Source organism: Homalodisca vitripennis, chromosome 3 (assembly GCF_021130785.1).
Source record: "Homalodisca vitripennis isolate AUS2020 chromosome 3, UT_GWSS_2.1, whole genome shotgun sequence".
NCBI lineage: Eukaryota > Metazoa > Arthropoda > Insecta > Hemiptera > Cicadellidae > Homalodisca > Homalodisca vitripennis.
In genome coordinates this window covers 193,864,294-193,883,399 of record NC_060209.1, presented here as the reverse complement: position 1 = coordinate 193,883,399, position 19,106 = coordinate 193,864,294, and the positions used below count along the sequence as shown (strand labels likewise).

At 33.9% G+C, this 19,106-nt stretch overlaps 1 protein-coding gene across 5 annotated transcripts in view; it reads left to right on the top strand.

The window, feature by feature from the left end:
• Window positions 1–19,106, top strand: part of LOC124357957 (vascular endothelial growth factor receptor kdr-like) — a 76,550-nt gene that overhangs the window by 42,000 nt on the left and 15,444 nt on the right. For all 5 annotated transcript variants that reach the window (XR_006922011.1, XM_046810121.1, XM_046810122.1 and 2 more), the window contains 8 exons: window positions 314–423; window positions 788–941; window positions 1,045–1,269; window positions 1,857–2,007; window positions 8,827–8,999; window positions 14,010–14,161; window positions 15,840–15,962; window positions 18,243–18,372. Coding sequence is in view for 4 of the 5 variants with exons in the window: in XM_046810121.1 (XP_046666077.1) it covers window positions 314–423; window positions 788–941; window positions 1,045–1,269; window positions 1,857–2,007; window positions 8,827–8,999; window positions 14,010–14,161; window positions 15,840–15,962; window positions 18,243–18,372 (1,218 nt within the window). In the remaining variant the exon portion in view is untranslated. The remainder of the gene's footprint in view (window positions 1–313; window positions 424–787; window positions 942–1,044; window positions 1,270–1,856; window positions 2,008–8,826; window positions 9,000–14,009; window positions 14,162–15,839; window positions 15,963–18,242; window positions 18,373–19,106) is intronic.

The window sequence follows — 19,106 nt, the reverse complement described above, 5'->3', positions numbered from 1 at the left end:
AAAGTAGGGCAAAATCAGATCAATCACATTAAAAATTAGAAGTTCTTAAGATTATTCCTAAAAACATAAATATTTCAAATAGTAAAAGTTTACAATCTTTGAAGTGATTATTTAAAAAATTGTTTGTAGCCGGAAAGTATTATCACACTCGACTTATGACAGTAATGACAATGAACCTCCCTCGTTTTCATTATTTTAAAGAGGTAATTTTTTAATAATATCTTACAACAAACTGGAGAAGGGAAGGATAAAATTAGTATGCATCCACCCTGTTTTTATTGTTAGTAATTAATTTATTTCTGATATGTTACAGATAAGCCCAATATGTTGCTGTTCCTCTTGGGAATATATGTTTTACCTGTGGCCGTGTTGGTGATACTGTTGGTCCTTGCGTTTTACTTTTGGAGAGTTTACAAGCTGAGGGTAAGTATAATGAACGTAACTTATATAGATAAGTAGTCTAGGACAGGAAGTACTTGGATATTGTGTATTACTATTTTGTGTATTGTTAAAAATTAAATTTCCCGTAATCCCTCACTTTTACGGTAACAATAATGTTTTATTGTAGTACATTACAATGAATTACCATGACCAGTTTGTACTGTGCTAAATGATAAAAATTATTCAAAATTAAATACTTTTTTTAACTTTCATTTGATGACATTCCAAATCACGGATAATAGTCTATGATTTGTAACTTGAAGTAATTGTCAAATAGAAACAGATAATTGCCAACAAATACGTGTTACTAAGTTACTAACGACTGATGTGGGTTTCAAACTTGCAGAAAGAGATCAAGGAACTGAAAGATGCTGGGCTACTGCATTTTGAGGAGGGAAATGTGGAGAGTCTCAATCCAGAATTGGATGTTGGAGACCAGGCGGACCTTCTGCCGTACGACCGTAAGAGGTGGGAATTCCCACGGGACAAGCTGAAGTTGGGTAAGCTCTAGAGATCAAGTCATTCTGTTTTAAAAATCATAAAGCATTTATATTGCAAAGAATTGTAGCAGAAAATGTCTCTACGACTCTATTGATGTTGCAGGCAAGACTCTGGGGTCTGGGGCGTTTGGAGTAGTAATGAAAGCCGAGGCCTACGAGCTGGTAGAGTCCGGCGTGGCTACGACAGTCGCTGTGAAAATGGTTAAGCGCAACTCAGATGTGAAGAAGATCAGGGCTCTTGCGTCAGAACTTAAGATTATGATCCATCTGGGCAAACATCTCAACGTGGTCAATGTGCTCGGAGCCTGCACTGGAGACCTCAACAAGAGTGAGTCTTTTTATTTTAAATTGTCTCATGATAATTAGCTTAAGTTTAAAATAATATGTTCAAATAATATATACACACATAGATATAAAGTAAAGAAATAATTATATTTCTTGATTACAAGAAACGTTGTACATTTGTTTATTTTGGATTCAATGTTTGTGCAACAGTCGCCACCATTATTAAAATATACTATATTTAAGTAACCTCAAATACATTTCATGAAGACCGCGTCAATAACGTGGAGATCAAATATGGAGTTTGTGGATATCCACCTCAGTGAATAACTTGTGGTAATACTATGAACAATGGAAGACACTTTGGAACCAGAGGGTAGTCTCACAAGGGTTACACTTTGAATGATCCATGCGTATATGGTAATATCCATGAATTTGTAATTAAATATAAGATTAGTTTATTTACTTTTGGGACAGACCTGGTACAACGTAGCTGTCAGTTCTTTTAAGAATATTATTTATTTCATTGTAGAATTTATAGAAATTAATACCATTCCGTGTGTATAACACAATAAAGATGGCTGTTCTGTGTTTGTACACTTACAATAATGCTCTTTGTGTTGATGGCCACAGGAGAGCTGCTGGTGCTGGTAGAGTACTGTCAGTACGGGAATCTTCACAACTATCTCAGGAACCATCGAGGGGCCTTCATCAACCAAGTGAACTCAAGCACCGGCTCGTTTGACCCCACTGTGATTCAGCCTGTTACACCCCGATCTCCCAGGTACCGCAGTTCTTTTGGTACTTTGCATGAGTTCAGAAAGGCCATATGAAAATTAGAACAAAGGCTATGCTATAAGGAAACTAATCATCAAATTTTCCAAGATTCTTTATTTTTTACAAAACAAATTTCTGGTGTAAAAGTATAAAAAATTGTTTACAAAAAATAAACACAATAATAACCTGTTAAAATAAAGACTTGAAAATGATCTGATTATAGAACTTCTTCAGGTAAATGAATTAAAAACTAACAAAGATTAGTAATGTATTGAATCAAAAATTTATCAAAACATTGTAAAAAATAAAACTAATAATTTACACATGGTGACCTTGGTACCAACTATACCGCAGTTCTCTACTTTGTTTGTGCTGGATAAATGTTCACCACGCGCTACGTAACGATTGGTAACGATTACGCCTTCGCGTTTGCCCCTGTACATTTATCACTGCACTGCATTGAGGGAGCTGTACTGCCTTTAGTTAACCCATTGGCTACCAATTTCATATTTTGCCTGTCAGTTTAGCGTCGTTGTAATTACTGATGACGGGCAATGCCCATCACGCTACCTAAGTTCGCAATGTTGGAGTAAAAAAATCTGTATATCCATTACTTTGGCATTTGTCTATATGCTGTTGTATCAATGGTTTGTTAAAATATAACATGTTCGATTTTGAAGCTGGTCACCTCTCGAAGTCGATTGTTGTGTCATCTGTTGATTGTTTTGATTAGTTGTAGAGAACATACTCACTGAGAGTAAAAATTAAGTGAGTGATGGTAAAATTGATGACGAAATTTTGAGTAAAAGTGGCGATGAAGAAATTTAAGAAAATTATGTGGCAAGGTCTAACCTTCATACTTGGAAATGGCTAAGTCAAGCTAATAATCAACAAAATTTTAGTTTTAGTGTTAGATCTGGTATATATCCAATTGTTGCTTGGCAACTAAATACTTAAAATATAAGATAATAAAATACAATTTTATCATGTCACATGGTCGTTTAATATTTTTATTGACACTAAGTATCCACACAATGATGTCCATTGCAAAATGAACATTTAATTCAGTATCTGAGGTTAAAAGTATTTTAATTATAATTGGTTGGCAATGAGTTAATGGGCTCAGATAAATACAGCACCACTTCGCTTTGTTTGTTGGGAAAGCAATGATGTTTTTAATTAATTATAAACTTGTTATTCTGTACCTGTTTGTTTACTTATTTACTTAAATATTATATATAATATAATAGTAGTATAATTACTAATAGTCTTTATATGCTGACGTATTTTATTCTGGCAACTTAATGTAACTAAAATCATATTTATTTGTTATTAGATGTATAGAATAGAATAGAATAGAATATATTTATTTTTCGAAAGTAATTACAATCCATCACAACTAAAATAATCTGGTGCAAAATTATCAAAAAAGATGGTAATAATATTAATTCACATATAGTCTTAAATTAATGACTGCAATTAAACTATACAATATCACAAAATTATCATAATTAAAGAATAAAAAATACTATATATAAGTTTAAATGCAACACACATATTCTAGTATATATCCAATATAGATATTTACTTTCAAAAAACATAGGGCCTCTAAGGCAAAGCCTGTGTAGAGGTTCCCTTCTCCAAGATTAAACAATTTGCACTACAAAGATTTCTATATTTTATTTAACTACATAAAGTCCCACTATATAAATGCAATTTGTGGCAATATAACTTCAACAAACCTAGCCGCTTAGAATAATTGTTTGTTTCTTTACGATATAGATTCAAACAAATTAAACTTGTATATTAATAAGGTGATCAATATTATATCTTTTTTTAAAAAGCCAAAACTTCAATTTTTTTTGCAAACAACTTAGCATTTGTACAATTTGCAATGCTTTTCGGAATATTATTAAAAATTCTAGGACCCATAAAACAATAACTTTTCGTAAAAAATGTCAAATTTGGCTTGGGGTGCTTCCAAACGTTCTTTATTACCTCAATTTATCTTTGTAACAATTATTTAATTCATTCAAATTCCCACTTTTCACGAAAAAAATTTTTAATACTTTATATACAAACATATATTTTAAAGGGAGAATTCTTAAAATCTACAAATAAAGGCCAAGATGGTTCAAATTTACTTTTTCGTTTAATTAATTTAATAATTTTCTTTTGCTGTGTAAAAACTGGTTTCAAACTGTTGTCAAAAGTCCCACCCCAACAGAAAATACCATATTCCAGTCTACTGTTTACTAATGAAAAAATACAACATTCTTAAGACATCTTCCGTGCACATGTTTTTCAAAAAATAGAAACATCTTAGTGTATTGTATAACTTTTTCTTTAAACTTTCAATGTGTTTCTTCCAATTTTTACCTCCCTGTCTAAAATTACTCCCAAATATTTCAAACTATAAGTCTGTGACACAATTGCACATCTACTATTGCAATGGTATTTTTAAGCAAAACAGTCCATACATTTATATATAATTTCATTATCAAATTCTTGCTCACTTCTTAAATTGAAATTTATGTATTTTGTTTTTTTCCGGACTTAAAAGCATACAATTGCTTGTAAACACACCATTGAAATAGCGTTCAAGTCAGAATTCATGGCTTGCTCTATTTCAGTCCAACTATTTTTTACGTAACACAAAGCTGTGTCGTCCGCAAAAGATGTTTAATTTTCCATTTAATTTTGCATTACAAAGATCATTAATGTAAATTAAAAAAAGAATTGCTCCCAAAATTGACCCTTGGGGTACTCCACACTACTGATGTAACCAATTTCACTAAAAAAACGTTGTTAATTTTCACACATTGACTCCTTTTGATAAAATAACTTCCAAACCAGGAATACGCATTTCCTCTAACCTCTAACCCCGCTCTCATATATAACTTTTCCAAAAGAATTTTGTGATCTACTGTGTCAAATGCCTTTTTTTATATCTAAGAAAATTCCACTAACTTCTTTTCCGGAATTTAAGGACTCATAAACTAAATCCATGAAACGTTTTAATGCTACCTCTGTACTCAACCCTTCCCTAAATCCAAACTGATTTTCACTAAAAAAAAACTTGTTTCTTTCAAGAAAATGTGACTAGTTTCTTTTTTCATTAATTTTTCTAATATTTTTGCGAAAATAGAAAGAAGAGATATCGGTCTATAGTTATTGCAATCTTTAACAGAGTTATTTTTTATGCAAGGGTATCACCACTGCAGTCTTTAACATATCCAGAAAAAAATTCCCTTTTCAAAACTTAAATTAACTAAATACAACAAAACATCTGAGATCTTAGGATAAATTTGTTTTTAGCATACCATAACTAATATTATCAATCCCAGGTGAAGTTCCACTCTTTAGTGAATTAATTACTCTAATCAAATCTTCAGCAAGTACTGGATCAACAAACATGGAGTTAACTGAGTGTTTTATCTTAAAGCAATTCTTAAAATAACATGAATTCAGATTACTAGGTTTTGTCTTCGTTTATATTAATATCCAATGTATTCACAATTAGATAAGAAAAAATTATTAAACTCATTACAAATAGTTTTAGTATCCTTAAACTTCATTACCATTTATGTTCAGACTCTTTATTTGATTTATTTTTTACTTTTTGACCTGTCACTTCATTTAATACTTGCCAGGTTTCTTTTATGAGTCACCGTTACAGATTTTAAAAGCATTCTCATAGTATGAATTTTTTAAATTTTTTTTATTTCAATCTGAAGTTTATTCCTATTATTTTTTAAAATAATTAATTAATTTATCATTGTTCGGGTGATTTTTAACTTTCTCAAAAAGTTTGTTTTTAAATTTTATTTTCGCAACATATATAATTATTCATCCACGGTTTAATTTTAACTAAGCTTTCCCTAGCATTGCGTTTTTCAACTTTACATTCAGAAATGACTGACAGAAGCTTACTGTGAAAAGTATAAAATGCAGAGGACGGGTTTGTGTCACTGTAGACATCTTTCCAATCTACGCTATCTAGAGTTGTTTTCAGTTTGGACGTAATCAATACGATAAGAAGGGCCAGAGCTCGCAAGGTGACGTGTCTATCTGTCTGTCCGTCCGGTTAGCGCACACGAATCGTACACTCAAGACAACCATCCGGTGGTCCGTTATATGTTTGTGTCAACAACCATCACTTCCGCCTCCGTCATATATTTGTTTGTTATCTTTGTAAAAACGTGATCAATGCAGGAAATCGATTCAGCTGTAATTCTAGTTTGTTTCTTTTATTAAACATTCGAATCCATTTGAAGAAAGAAAAGTATTGTATTTATCAACAGTTCTGTCATTAATAAGTAAATTAAGATTTACGTCACCAATAAAAAAAACATTCCTCTTATTATTGAAGTTATGGTTGTCCACAAAATATGTGTTAATTTCGTTCAAAAAATAATTCCTTACTAAAACTGTGCAGTCTATAAATTGCAATTAAACAGAATATTGAGAGTTAAATTTAAATTCTAATTTTAGCATATCACTGACATAATATTAACAATATCAAAACTATTGACTTCAATACCCGACTTAATAAATATTGCAATACCTCCAGCTCTATGATCTCCGTTAGGTTTTATGTAACTTGTATAATTACGAATATTGTAAAAATTTTATTTCATTTTCGTCAATCCAAATTTCTGACAATACTATTATTTCGGAATGCAAACCTCTACCATCCATTTCAGCCAAGAAGCTATCAAAATTACTCCTCATACTGCAAATATTTTTGGTGTAATACCTCTAAATTCTTCCACTCTTTAGTCATTAAATTGTTTTTGTTATAAACTCATTTTCATTAAACAAATAAAAATCCATCAAAAATACAATATACTACAATGTAATATATACAAGAGTCCATCAAGGTTCAAGACCAGATCAAAGAATATTTAAATCAAAATTCAATAATAATAATACAAAAATAACAGATGCCCTTTCCATAAACTCAAAATATTCATTTTGTTTATATTTATAATTCTAACTTAAAGTTGTTATTGCATTAAAGCGCTTGACAGTTCTATAATTAGTTCATAAAGAAATTATAAAATAATATTATTTTGTAGCAACACAATAAAAATAAATAACCCTTGGAATACAAATCACAATAATGGAAAGGTTTACACTTGTGTAAAAATTAATACTAAATGAGACTATGTACATAATTACAGATACCGTTGTAAGTCCTCCTCACTCGAGATGACCTTGACTGGCGCTTTATCTTCTTTTCTCATGAAGATTTTCCCGTTTCGGACCCAGAGGAATTTGTAGTTTCTTCTCCACGCTGAAACTTCCTCGCCAATGCATGTAACCTCCTCCGAGCTGGTGACAGCGACTCATTGACATAGATCGGGGCAATCGTCCTTCCTGCCAATGTGACGGGTCGACAGGGCCGTCTTCACACGCCTCCGCTGAATAAAACTCTCTTTGTCCATGCGACGCACAAATTTCACTATTATCCCTGGTGGCTTGTCTCCAGTTTTCTGTACACCCAACCTGTGACAGGCGTCAACCATAGTGTCAGAGATATCAAAGCCCAAGGCCCTTCCGACGTCTTTAACAATGTTTAACACATTTTCTGCAGGCTCCAGAGGAATTCCTTGAATCTCAATGCAATTGCTTCTTGAGTATTGCTCAATGTCTTCAAGACGAGTTTTCCAACTCCTTTACTTTTTTTTTAATTGGCTATTTTCAGTTGTGAGGGCCTCTATGAGATTACTCATTTTACTACACTCGTTGCTCTGAGCCTTCACTGCATCTGTATTTTCTGCAAGTTGCAAAAATTCACACCACAAAGCTTCGATGGCAGTATTAAAACTTTTTTCATACTGTTTTTTGACTGTCCCTTATTTCTGTGACGACCTTCATAACGTCTTCAAGAGATAACCTGCCCTCGCCCTGCCTCTGACTCAAACCGCATACTTTTCCGTCTTTCAGCTGCACAGTTCTTACACCTCCACCACCATACCATCCTGGGTAATGCAGTCTACATCCGCTTTACTAAATTTCAAGCACACAGCATGAAAATCGGTTTTGCAGTCGCTGCACGTTACTTTAGGCTTATTACCTGTAATAGGCTTCAAACACACACCACAACTAGACATTTCAAATTAAAAAAATAATATACACAAATCAATTAACACTAAAATAACGAATATCGTTAGCTCAATAGGCTGGCTGAAACTTGATTTATACATAAAACGCCTTGTACAAAATAAAAGATACTTAGTTCACTACACTCGTATAAACCTTAGTAAACAATTTGCCGACTTCATCTTCCGCTCGTTGTGGAACTCACAGTTGGACAGATTACAAGGCATATAATATCGTGTACCGGACTAATCAACTTTGGGTTTACTTCCTGGTTTTCTTTGTCGGGTGGCCAACCTGTCATGATATACAAGTTAACAGAGAGGGGGTCGCTTATGGAAAAACTGAGAAATGAACACTAACATGCTTTAACGATCCATTTATTACCAGACTACAGTCCGAAAAACAAAACAAGTTTCCGTGACCTGTGTATTTTGGAAATATAATTAATTTAAACCAGAAATGCTCCTACACACGCAAACCATGATATAACAGTCAGCTTAAACTCTGATACTTGTAACTATGAATACTTAATTAAATATATCTACCTGATGTATGCGTACTTACGTTTTAAATATGTTTATATTACATCATAAGTGCTTTCACTAAGTAGTACAAAGACTTTGGATTTGATGAGTGCATGCGAAGTAGTGGGTTACAGCTAGTAACTAATTATATTTAAAGTAACCAATTCTGATGTTATATAAAAACGGTTTTCCAGTGGAAATTTCCCTGGCTCTCCATTTGGGCCTGGAGTACATTCAAATGGCAACACATCGATGAGGACAAGTGCTGCGTTCTCCCACAACACAGACACCACTCTTATCCACTCAGACATGTCCTCACAGTCCAGAACAGGGACAGGGGACGCCGCAGCGCACACCACTCCTGTTGGTAAGTAACTCTTCTTATTAGTTATCCACTCAGACATGTCCTCACAGTCCAGAACAGGGACAGGGGACGCCGCAGCGCACACCACTCCTGTTGGTAAGTAACTCTTCTTATTAGTTATCCACTCAGACATGTCCTCACAGTCCAGAACAGGGACAGGGGACACCGCAGCGCACACCACTCCTGTTGGTAAGTAACTCTTCTTATTAGTTATCCACTCAGACATGTCCTCACAGTCCAGAACAGGGACAGGGGACGCCGCAGCGCACACCACTCCTGTTGGTAAGTAACTCTTCTTATTAGTTATCCACTCAGACATGTCCTCTCAGTCCAGAACAGGGACAGGGGACGCCGCAGCGCACACCACTCCCGTTGGTAAGTAACTCTTCTTATTAGTTATCCACTCAGACATGTCCTCACAGTCCAGAACAGGGACAGGGGACACCGCAGCGCACACCACTCCCGTTGGTAAGTAACTCTTCTTATTAGTTATCCACTCAGACATGTCCTCACAGTCCAGAACAGGGACAGGGGACACCGCAGCGCACACCACTCCTGTTGGTAAGTAACTCTTCTTATTAGTTATCCACTCAGACATGTCCTCACAGTCCAGAACAGGGACAGGGGACACCGCAGCGCACACCACTCCCGTTGGTAAGTAACTCTTCTTATTAGTTATCCACTCAGACATGTCCTCACAGTCCAGAACAGGGACAGGGGACACCGCAGCGCACACCACTCCCGTTGGTAAGTAACTCTTCTTATTAGTTATCCACTCAGACATGTCCTCACAGTCCAGAACAGGGACAGGGGACGCCGCAGCGCACACCACTCCTGTTGGTAAGTAACTCTTCTTATTAGTTATCCACTCAGACATGTCCTCTCAGTCCAGAACAGGGACAGGGGACGCCGCAGCGCACACCACTCCCGTTGGTAAGTAACTCTTCTTATTAGTTATCCACTCAGACATGTCCTCTCAGTCCAGAACAGGGACAGGGGACGCCGCAGCGCACACCACTCCTGTTGGTAAGTAACTCTTCTTATTAGTTATCCACTCAGACATGTCCTCACAGTCCAGAACAGGGACAGGGGACACCGCAGCGCACACCACTCCCGTTGGTAAGTAACTCTTCTTATTAGTTATCCACTCAGACATGTCCTCTCAGTCCAGAACAGGGACAGGGGACACCGCAGCGCACACCACTCCCGTTGGTAAGTAACTCTTCTTATTAGTTATCCACTCAGACATGTCCTCACAGTCCAGAACAGGGACAGGGGACGCCGCAGCGCACACCACTCCTGTTGGTAAGTAACTCTTCTTATTAGTTATCCACTCAGACATGTCCTCTCAGTCCAGAACAGGGACAGGGGACGCCGCAGCGCACACCACTCCCGTTGGTAAGTAACTCTTCTTATTAGTTATCCACTCAGACATGTCCTCTCAGTCCAGAACAGGGACAGGGGACGCCGCAGCGCACACCACTCCTGTTGGTAAGTAACTCTTCTTATTGTTTATCTTGAATCAGTTTCATGGTCCTCTACTGTAGGGAGCTCACGTGTGGTGTAGTGAGGGGTACGAGGGAGCGGGGTAGATTCTCTAAAATTCCTCTAACTACCCGTTTGAAAAACATGTCGTTTTCCCACCCTCTACCGTAGTGCCTGCCTACAGCAGTGTCACCTCGTTGTCCGCACTGTGTTTTCGAACGTCTAATTGACACTCCCACATTATTGAACTTGAGAGTGTCACTTTAGTCATTGTTAACTGTATAGTTAACCTAATGCATCTGTCCTCATAATTTGGGAATTATAAAAATTTATTGATAATTTTCCTAAGTTTAACAAGTCTATTGACTATTTAAATATATACTTATTATTTAACCCATTGAGGAATCAATTAACCTAGCCTCTCTAGGACTGAATGTTTGAATTGATTTTGGCAAAAATGTTTGCATTTACTAAAATATTAATAAAATGAGTTTGAAGATAAATTAGTCAACTTTTCAGGACATTTTAATCTATTTGGTTGCTCTGCAATAGTGTTTGTTGTTTTCTCCAAGTAAATTTTGTTTCATATTTTTAATTATATATTTACAAATTTTTTGTAGTAAGAAATACAAAAAAATTCAAAAGCAACTGTCAATATTTTATTAATTTGTTGTTTATCTGTTTCAATTTTTTTTTTTATTCAAAACAACACAATGTTTTTACATGGCAAAACCAGTTGTTATTGGATTACTTAATTATAAAGCACAATAATAATACAATCAAAAATTCACTTACATTTTTTTTCACTTTTTTATGATTATATGACAAGCTCCTGAATTAGTTGTCTGGGAGACGAGATAAAACTGTTAGTTACATTCAATTGTTATTATTAAAATTGATAATTAAATAAACTATTTATAATTACATACAATGACCATTCATTACTATTTATAATAAATTTTTTTGTCAGCCTTTGTGGATCTTTGATATCTCAATATCACTGTCCAAGTATCTGTCCTACTTTGTAAAGTACGCAAGTTTTCTTGTTTCCATGAAGTAGTGGAAGAACTAAAAACTCATTCAACAACTATAAACAGCTAAACTAAACAATGAGGACACTATAATACTTATAATGTAAGCAGAACATTGCAGTGACGAAAATTAAATATTTGGCAAAATGTAAACAATAACAAAAAAGCTTAGTTGTTGGTTCCAGTGTGCAAACATAATGTATCGAAACAGAATAATTGCTTATAAAGATGCACAAGGGCACAAAACTGCGATCTAGCAATAAAAAAACAATCAAATACATGATCGTTAGCGTCTAGAAAGAGCATAACGAGTGCTGCTCGGGCAAGATTATTCAGTCCCGCTCGCGCTCCCGCAAAGAGTGACGCTCGGGCAAGTTCCCCAATGGGTTAACTAAATTTCCTAATTTATGGTAACTATTACAAGGCGGCAGATCCTTTAGTATTTGAGATTATCAGTACTTTTTTAATGCTGTAGTTTTAAACATACGAAATAAAATTGATAACTACAAAAGTAGCATCACAGTATTAATAATACTAAAACAATATTACAATCATTTCAAACATTAGAATTTGTAATCAATTAAAATAGTGTAATAGACAAAATAAAACAAGAACAATGATCGAAACAATATGATTAATAATACTACATAAATTATTTCTAATTAAAGAAATTATACAGGGTGTCCAAAAAGAGTCCCGGGTCGGTTAAATATTTTTTCAAAATATTTAAAATAGAGCTACAAAACCTTACACAAAGTTACTGGACATAAAAATGTATTTTATCACATATTCAGTGATCCGCTACTTCCTCAGGGGGGCGGCCCGCTAGGAGTAAAAAAAAAAAAAATCTTAAATGTAAGCATAGGTTTGATATGCATATCAAATTAAAGGTCTATATTAGTAGAATACAGAGCCACAAACCCGACCTCAAACGGATAACCGAGTCAAAATGACAGCCGTTCAAAGATGGCAAGAGTTTGCAACTTAGGTTAATGTAACAAAATACCATCTTTGAACGGCTGTCATTTTTGACTCGGTTATCCGTTTGAGGTCGGGTTTGCAGCTCTGTCCTCTACTAATAAAGACCTTTTATTTGATATGCATATCAACCTATGCTTATATTTAAGATTTTCTTCTGACTCCTAGTGGGCCGCCCCCCTGAGGAAGTAGCAGATCACTGAATATGTGATAAAATACATTTTTATGTCCAGTAACTTTGTGTGAGGTTTTGTAGCTATATTTTAAAATATTTTGAAAAATATTTAACCGACCCGGGACTTTTTGGACCTAAACTCTTGCCATCTTTGAACGGCTGTCATTTTTGACTCGGTTATCCGTTTGAGGTCGGTTTTGCGGCTATGTACTCTACTAAATTTGATATGCATATCAACCTATGCTTACATTTAAGATTTTCTTCTGACTCCTAGCGGGCTGCCCCCCTGAGGAAGTAGCGGATCACTGAATATGTGATAAATTAGATTTTTATGTCCAGTAACTTTGTGTGAGGTTTTGTAGCTCTATTTTAAATATTTTGAAAAAATATTTAACCGACCCGGGACTTTTTGGACACCCTGTATATTGTAATTACAAATTAAATACGTAATCTTATTTTATTAAAAAACTTAGCAAAATTATTCATACGTAGTATAGCATGCACGACTGCTGTCTTGTACTTAACCGGGTACCAACGGGCCCGTTGGGGTACTCGTTATGCATTCCCTTATTGCACCTTTATTGTTTGCCTGTCTTGGTGGTTTGTTAAATTTGATACCGCACTTAATTAAATACCTCAGCCTATCGTATACCCTTCAGGTGAACGATTGCTTGATTTTTAAGTTAATTTTTTTTAGGTATCTGTACACGGAGAAACAATAAAAAATACATATTTAAATGTATTTTTTACTTAGACTTTAAAAAAATTCGATGGTACCTATATAAAATATTGCGGAAATTGCCGTTGTTGTGAATGTGTTAAATTATTTTTTGATGGACACTTTCTAGTTTGCTTTACAATGGTCATAAATCAATAAATTCGTACTCATTTGCAATGCGTTTGTGAATTGTATTGTGTAAAATAAACTAAAATATACAATGTGGATTTATCCATATGCTGTGGTTTAAGGTTAATAATATTCATCAGTTGAATAATGTTTCTCCTCTTTTTAAGGAACATATCCTAGCATTTCTTTTGCTAGTAATGTCTTATAGAGAGAATTATAATCTTTAAATTCCTTTCTCCACCAAAGCCTACTATCAAACTTTCAGTAAAATTTAGTTTGAGTCCTTATACTGAGCACACTGTGTGCTGACTCTCATCCGATGCTGATGATTTCGTAATCCCTGTGTTCTCAGTAGATGGTTAAAAACTATTTACTGTAATAGTTCTTGAATTAAAATAATACCTTTATAAAATCTGATGAATCGCTAAAATAATATTATCAAATGTAACATTATTTATACACCGAGGCTATTAATACTATTAATGTACCTTGTGTAGGGGAAGATGGATACCTCATCTGTAGAGATCATGAGTGGCGCAACAAGGACAGGGGAGACTACAAGGATGGCCTGGGGTCTGTCTGCACTCAGGACCTCATCTGCTGGGGATTCCAAATCGCTCGGGGGATGGAGTACCTGGCCTCAAGAAAGGTACGTTATTAAGGTTGTGTATAGAGGTTATCTGAGTGGAGGAGGGAAGAGAAGAAGGAGACCACTGCTGAATTGTTGTCACCTTTATGTTTTTAGTAATAAATGTGAAGGGTACAGTTAACCTTTTCAGGACCACTGCTTTTCAGATTTTTCGTGCCAAAAAGATCGGGCAATTATTACCAAAACAGTATCTGCCACACTACCCATAATAGATAGTTTAAAATGATTTTTTTAAATAATTTTTATTTACATAAATCGAGGATCAATTTAAAAACAAATATATATATATATATATATATATATATATATATATAAAATCAATAATCATTGAATCACAAAACAGTGGTAGTGGTAGCACATTCACCCAGCAAGTGAAAGATCCGGGTTCGAGTCCCGGCGGAGCAAGTACTTTTTGTGATTCAATATTTATTGAAATTAAATTCGGCTAATGCCATTTATACAAATTTAATTAATGTAAATAAAAGTCGTTTGACAGGTATTTGGTCTTCCGATCATATGTTAGTTTGGTTATTTAAACTCATATGTGACATAAACGGCCAAATACAAAATAAATTAATCGTAAAAAGTAAGGTCTCTCTGGTGTAGTGGTAGCGCACTCACCCGGCAAATGAGAGATCCGGGTTCGAGTCCCTATGTATATACATGGTTTGTGCATGAAATAAAGTTTTTACAAACCCACAAACAATATTTTTGGTTTATAAAGTTTATTATTTTTATTAAAGAAAAATTTGGAAAATGTAACTAAAATATCAGATTGTATACAATATATTTACTTATAAGTTAGTTGTTAAGAGTTGCAAGTAATTTGAAAAATTCTTATGAAAATTAAGTGGAAAATGGGGAGCATTAATTATAATGATTCAAATTTGAAATCTGGATTCAATAACGAAAATTTTACTTAGACATCAATTACATTTTTTACCTATTTTCAAATGTCTCCAAACTTAATGAAGTTTTATGTTAGAATTGTATGTGTCATTTGCTGTGATAGCAAGTAAGGACTGCTAAGTGTCAGTCACATCCAACAATCTGTATCATTTCTGTTTCTCACATTGTCAATCTCAGATATTACACAATAGTTTACCTGCAACACCTCGTACTTATGAGTCAAACAAACTCAAGGTACAAAGCATATCCAGAAAGTAAGTGTACTGAGGCTCTCCCGGCCAAAGGGATATTATTTTCTGCATGTTGGAACCAGTGCTGTATAGTGTGTTTTCTCCCCTCTGCAATGAGATAGGTTCGACGTTAGTACATCGAGAACTGTTAATACAATACGTTTTGTGAAAAATGTCTAAAAAAATAAATCTCCCTCAAAGTGCAAAATACATGGTGTCATCCAGTATCTTGTTTGGAAGGGAAAAACTCTGGTTGAGGTTGGTAATGAGGTAAAATTGAATAATATTGTATAAATCAATACAATAGGGTAAAATTACCGAGTTTGGAATTTTGGGTGGTATTTCCTGAAATTGGGCTGGGCTTGAATATGTTAGTGGTAACTTCGAAGGGGAGTTTCAAAAAATAACTTTTCAATAAAAACCAAAATTTCACATTTCAATGTGAAAATACTTTCTCTTACACAACAATCGGAAGAGGAATTATGTAAACATCCCTTGTGACAATAACTAGCAGTAAACTGAGGAGAGGTTTGTCACAGGTTCTACACGGAGATCTTGCAGCAAGAAATGTGCTGCTGGCCGAGGACAACATCGTCAAGATCTGTGACTTTGGCCTCTCCAAGAGTATGTACACAGACGTAAACTATCACAAGAAAGGAGATGTAAGTGATTTGTCTATTTTTATACTGTTAAAAAACGTAATACAACTATATTGAGACTGTCTGGATTTTTATTAGGCTGATTTTCTTTATATTTTGAAAATGAAATAAATTCATACACAGGTTATCATTAGACATAGAAAGACACTATTTTTGGTTCTTATTAATATAATTATGATGTTGATTTTTGTTTAAACTGTATCGATCACTATATCTATCTGACCTTTGTGCTCTACTTCTAACAGTTAAAATCACAAACAATTATAAGAACATTAACAGGAATACAAAAATACCTGTAAGATTAATTAATGATTCATCAGTTGCTCACTTATTGTTTGCACTGAAATATAATACTTGGTTTAGTGTATATTCAGCTCAAAGATTCAAAGAATAAATGTTCCACATTTTTAAATACGATTTTATTTTCTATACACTTGTTTTTGCCAGTTAAATAAACTAACAGTAGAATAAATAATGTAAGTAGGGATAAAAGCTGGTTTAGTTCTGAACTGGAGTCAATGAAGAAGAAATGTAACATTTATTATTATTTGGTTAAGCACACCAATAACACTGAATAATCCATGAATGTTGTAAAAGTTTAGAAAAAGTTTAAAAATTTGTTTTGTGTAATACAGCTACATTAGCAAAATAATTGAAAATGCTTGTAATAAGGTTTAGGCCACCTGGAATCTCATTAATTTTGGATTTTCTTAAAACCTTTTCAGAGTAGTGTTTGTAAAACACAAAAATTTGTTACTTATGGTCTCAGTAGTGATAGGTGTAATTCTTATTTTGTAGATATATATATATATATATATATATATATATATATATATATATATATATATATATATATATATATATAAGGTAGTAAATAATGTTAATAGTTGCAGTTGTTCTCATAATTATTCTGATTTTCTGAATATATTTCCCAACGAAAATTTTCAGTTTAGTGTTAGACAGGTTTCTTTGAGGAAGTTAATAAAGCTATTTTGATCTTAGGAATAGTAATACTTTAGATATATTTAAAATACTTATGACTTGTCACTCACTTATTTAAACATCAAGATCGTAATATTTTGATAACAATCCACTTTATATGGTACTGTGAGTATTTAATAAGAATAAGAATATGTTTATTGTCATAAAACTTACACGATCATCAACACAAGTCATGTATAAAATATGAAAACTAGCAGAAGTCCAGATAAGGAAAGTTTTGGTACCCAAAACATGAAGTTGCCTAAACAGTCACACCACAATTTAAATTATTTGAAAATATACATTGATAAAATATGGTCTGTATAAATAAAATGACATAAAAACATTAACATTTAAAATCTAATCGTAAACTAAATAGGTTATGTCTAGAAACTAACAGTTCCACAGTAAAAAAATTCTTTTAATGAATAAAATGGATTGACTAAAAGCCAGGAATATATTTTTTTTTAAATTCATTATAACTATATTTTGAGATAAGTGGTCTTAAAAAGTTCTAGACTTTTCAAAGCGATTACTGTGTAACTGTTTTTAGTTTTGTTTAGTCTATAAAACTCTATGGATACATTTTCTCTATTTCTGGTGTTATACATAATAATAATAAATGACCGAGACTTATTTCACAATTACAGAAGTCATTGTCACAAACTTGGGGATCACTTGCTATTATGGCAAGTAAAGACTGCTGAGTGTCAGTCGCAGCAAACAGGCTGCATCATTTCTATTTTCTCACATTGTCCATCTTGGATGTTACACAATAGTTCACTGCTACACACAGATGTTAATCACAGAAGGAAGCCAGTGTTGCCGATCTCATGAAAACGAGAAGTTTTTTAAAGCATTTTTGGCTATTAGAAAATGTAACAGTATTTTAATTTCAAAATAACATACAATTTCTGGGACTGGTTGCTCAGTCTAATGTAACTGTGTATTCTTAGATTAATTAAAAAATAAAAATATTCTTAGTTCATTAAAACATGTACAGCTCTTTATAAACAAATAAAGTTGTAAGTTTTAAGTAACTTGATGAAGCACCAGTACCTGTACACTTTTGTACATCATGTGCCAATTTTAAAAAAAATCTTGAAATATTTCCGTCTCACTGTGGAGAATCAACAAACCATAAAAACTGAATGTTAGGTCCAACACTTTGGCTGAAAATGACTCTTCACAGCCAAGCCAAAATATTTAAAGATTTTATTTGTGCCAGCAATTTTTTGACGCAGTTTGAACCAGAAACTTGTTGATATCACAATGGACTACAGCTAGCATATGTTTTGACAGGACCCTCTGCCAGTCAAGTGGATGGCTCTAGAGTCTATACAAGACAGAGTGTTCTCCACCCAGTCTGACGTTTGGGCGTACGGCATCACTCTGTGGGAGCTGTTCTCTCTGGCTTGCGAACCTTACCCAGGTCAGTGACTACCAGCAACTATGTAATACTATCTTTTAATTTTGATACCTTTGATTAAAAAAGTATGTGCTGGTTGTACAATCATATTCAGAATTAATTATGCCAGTGTAATAAGTAAAGCTGCAATTTAAATTTTCACTGAAATTAAATTTGACCTGACATGAACATCAATGGTATTATAAATAGAGCGAAACGGTCTTCTCACTTCAATTTTTTTACTCTGGCTATACGAGGTATGTTTAAAACATAACAGGAATTTTCACTTTTTGAAAAAAAATACTCATTTATTTATTTGTCTACATTCATTTTGTCTTGTTAAAAATAGTCGCCATTAGATATTATAAATGCCGCCGCTTTTTCCAATCCTCAAAACACTTCTCAACCTCGGTCTTTGGTTTGAAGTTTGTTTTTGACGATGGAAGGATTGTGAAGGAAACAGGATTTTTCCAGACATTTGCCATCGTTCAGTGATACAAAAAATCAGTAACACTATTCATTCAAGTGTTATTGATTTTTTTTTTTTTTTTTTGTATCACTGAACGATGGCAAATGTTGGGAAAAATCCTGTTTCCTTCACTCAATCTTTGGGATAGCCTTTAGCTCTTGAGTGATGCACTTTTAATGACATCTATTTTTGTAAACTGACGACTCTTTAACCATGTATGTTTTGTCAACTGTTAAAACACGTTTCAGTAATTCTACACCGTCGTTGACTTCATTTAGTGACTCCTGAG